The sequence below is a fragment of the Myotis davidii genome, unplaced genomic scaffold, assembly GCF_000327345.1.
Source record: "Myotis davidii unplaced genomic scaffold, ASM32734v1 scaffold754, whole genome shotgun sequence".
Lineage (NCBI taxonomy): Eukaryota > Metazoa > Chordata > Mammalia > Chiroptera > Vespertilionidae > Myotis > Myotis davidii.
Window position 1 is genome coordinate 651,123 of NW_006286241.1, and position 2,082 is coordinate 653,204.

General features: G+C 41.2%; 1 protein-coding gene across 1 annotated transcript in view; it reads left to right on the plus strand.

The window, feature by feature from the left end:
* The window catches only part of LOC102770638 (serologically defined colon cancer antigen 8 homolog), a gene marked incomplete at its 5' end in the record, with an annotated part of 117,418 nt that overhangs the window by 39,321 nt on the left and 76,015 nt on the right, over positions 1-2,082 (plus strand). The window contains one exon of the mRNA XM_015559921.1: positions 1,205-1,357. Within this exon, the coding sequence (XP_015415407.1) occupies positions 1,205-1,357 (153 nt within the window). The remainder of the gene's footprint in view (positions 1-1,204; positions 1,358-2,082) is intronic.

Below are 2,082 nucleotides of genomic sequence, written 5' to 3' on the forward strand. Positions count from 1 at the left end.
CATGCCATTTTAATATTCTTTTTAGAATATATCAAAGTACCCTTTGCCATTTAATATTATTTTTAAACTTTATATGAGCCTAGATATTTACAAAAGCCTATATAATAAAAGCCTAATATGCTAAGTGTCTGGTCGTCCAGTCGTCTGTTCAACCAATCAAAGCATAATATGCTAATGATATGCTAAGGAAGACCGATTGCTCACTATGACGTGCACTGACCAACAGGGGGCGGCAAGGAATGAAGGAAGGCCTCAGCCAGCAGCCGGAAGGCGCTGATTGGCCCTGATGGCCGGCCAGGCCTAGAGACCCTACCCATGCATGAATTTCGTGCACTGGGCTTCTGGTATAATGATAAAAAAAAAAACCCAGATGCTTGTATGTAATGATAAACTCAACATCTTTTTAAAAAATTTTTATGTTTAACATTTAAAATATTCAAATAACTTCAACCATGAGCAAATGAAAAATCAGTTATATTGGATACTTGCATATTTCTTGTAGTATAAACAAGATATATAATCAAAAGTACTAGAGCACTTTATTTTTTCTGATCCCTCTTTCTTCAGGATTCTCACTCATCAGTGGCCTTCATCAAGGCCTGTTTGCTGAATTTTGTTAGTTGATAAAAGTTAATGTAGCCTTAATTATGTGAATCGAAATAAATGTAACACTCGAATACTGTTATATTAGTAAGTGTACAAATTGTCTAATTGACTTTATAGTGTGACTTTTTAAAAAATATATATTTTTATTGATTTAAGAGAGGATGGGAGAGAAAGAGAGAGAAACATCACTGATGAGAGAGAATCATTGATCAGTTGCCTCTTGCACACCCCCTACTGGGGTTCGAGCCCGAAACCTGGACATGTGCCCTTGTCCAGAATCGAACCTGAAACCATTCAGTCCACAGGCCGACGCTCTATCCACTGAGCCAACCCGGCGAGGGCTATGGCGTGTTTTAAGTATCTTAACACATGAAGCGCCCAGCCTGTTTTGTCTTCCGGATGGAGAGTATAGTATCAGTCACCGGTGACTGTCTGGGCGCTTAATGTGTTAAATAAAAATAAAGATTGCCCTGACCGGTTTGGCTCAGTGGATAGATCAGTCACCGGTGACTGACTGGGCGCTTCACGTGTTAAGTAAAAATAAAGTCTAACTGTCTCATTTCCCCCTTACTTTTCCAAATACTGTCTTATTCCGCAGGCCCTAATCCAGTGTGAGCAGCTGAGGGGTGAGCTGGAGAGGCAGGCGGAGCGGCTAGAGAAGGAGCTGGCCGCGCAACAGGAGAAGAGGGCCTCCGACAAAGAGCTGATGAAGAGCGAGCTGACAAAGCAGCGTGAGGACATGGGATCCCAGGTACTCCAGCGTCGGCTCATTGTCCCCATGGCAGGAGTGTTCGCGGTGGAGTCGCCGATGGCTTGTAGGCTGCAACTCTTTTCTTTTTTAATACATTTTTTTTTTTATTTCAGAGAGGGGGGGAGAGCGAGCGAGAGAGAAACATCAATGATGAGAGAGGATCATTGATTGGCTGCCTCCTGCATGCCCCACACTGGGGATGGAGCCCACAACCCGGGCATGTGCCCTGACTGGGAATCAAACCGTGACCTCCTGGTTCATAGGTCGATGCTCAACCACTGAGCCATGTCTGCCCGGCTGTAGGCTGCAATTTATTTTTTCCTTTCTTCTTTTCACTTTGGGCTTTGTTTGTAGTTCTTTGTCTATTTCCTTTAGGAGTAAAGTTAAATTGTTTACTTGGGATTTTTCTTGTTTCTTGAGGTAGGCCTGTAATTCTATGAATTTCTTTCTTAGAATTGCTTTTACTGTGTCCCATAGATTTTGGGTTATTGTGTTCTCATATATTTCAATAAATCTTTTGATTTTTTCCTTGATCTCATTGCTAACCCATTCATTGTTTAGTAACATGTTATGTATCCTCCATGTATTTATGTGTTCTTCAGTTGTTTTATTTTCTTGTGATTGATTTCTATTTTCTTACCATTATGGTCAGAGAAGATGGTTGATATGATTGCAGTCTTCTTAAATTTATTGAGGCTTGTTTTGTGTCCTATTCTGTGGCCAAG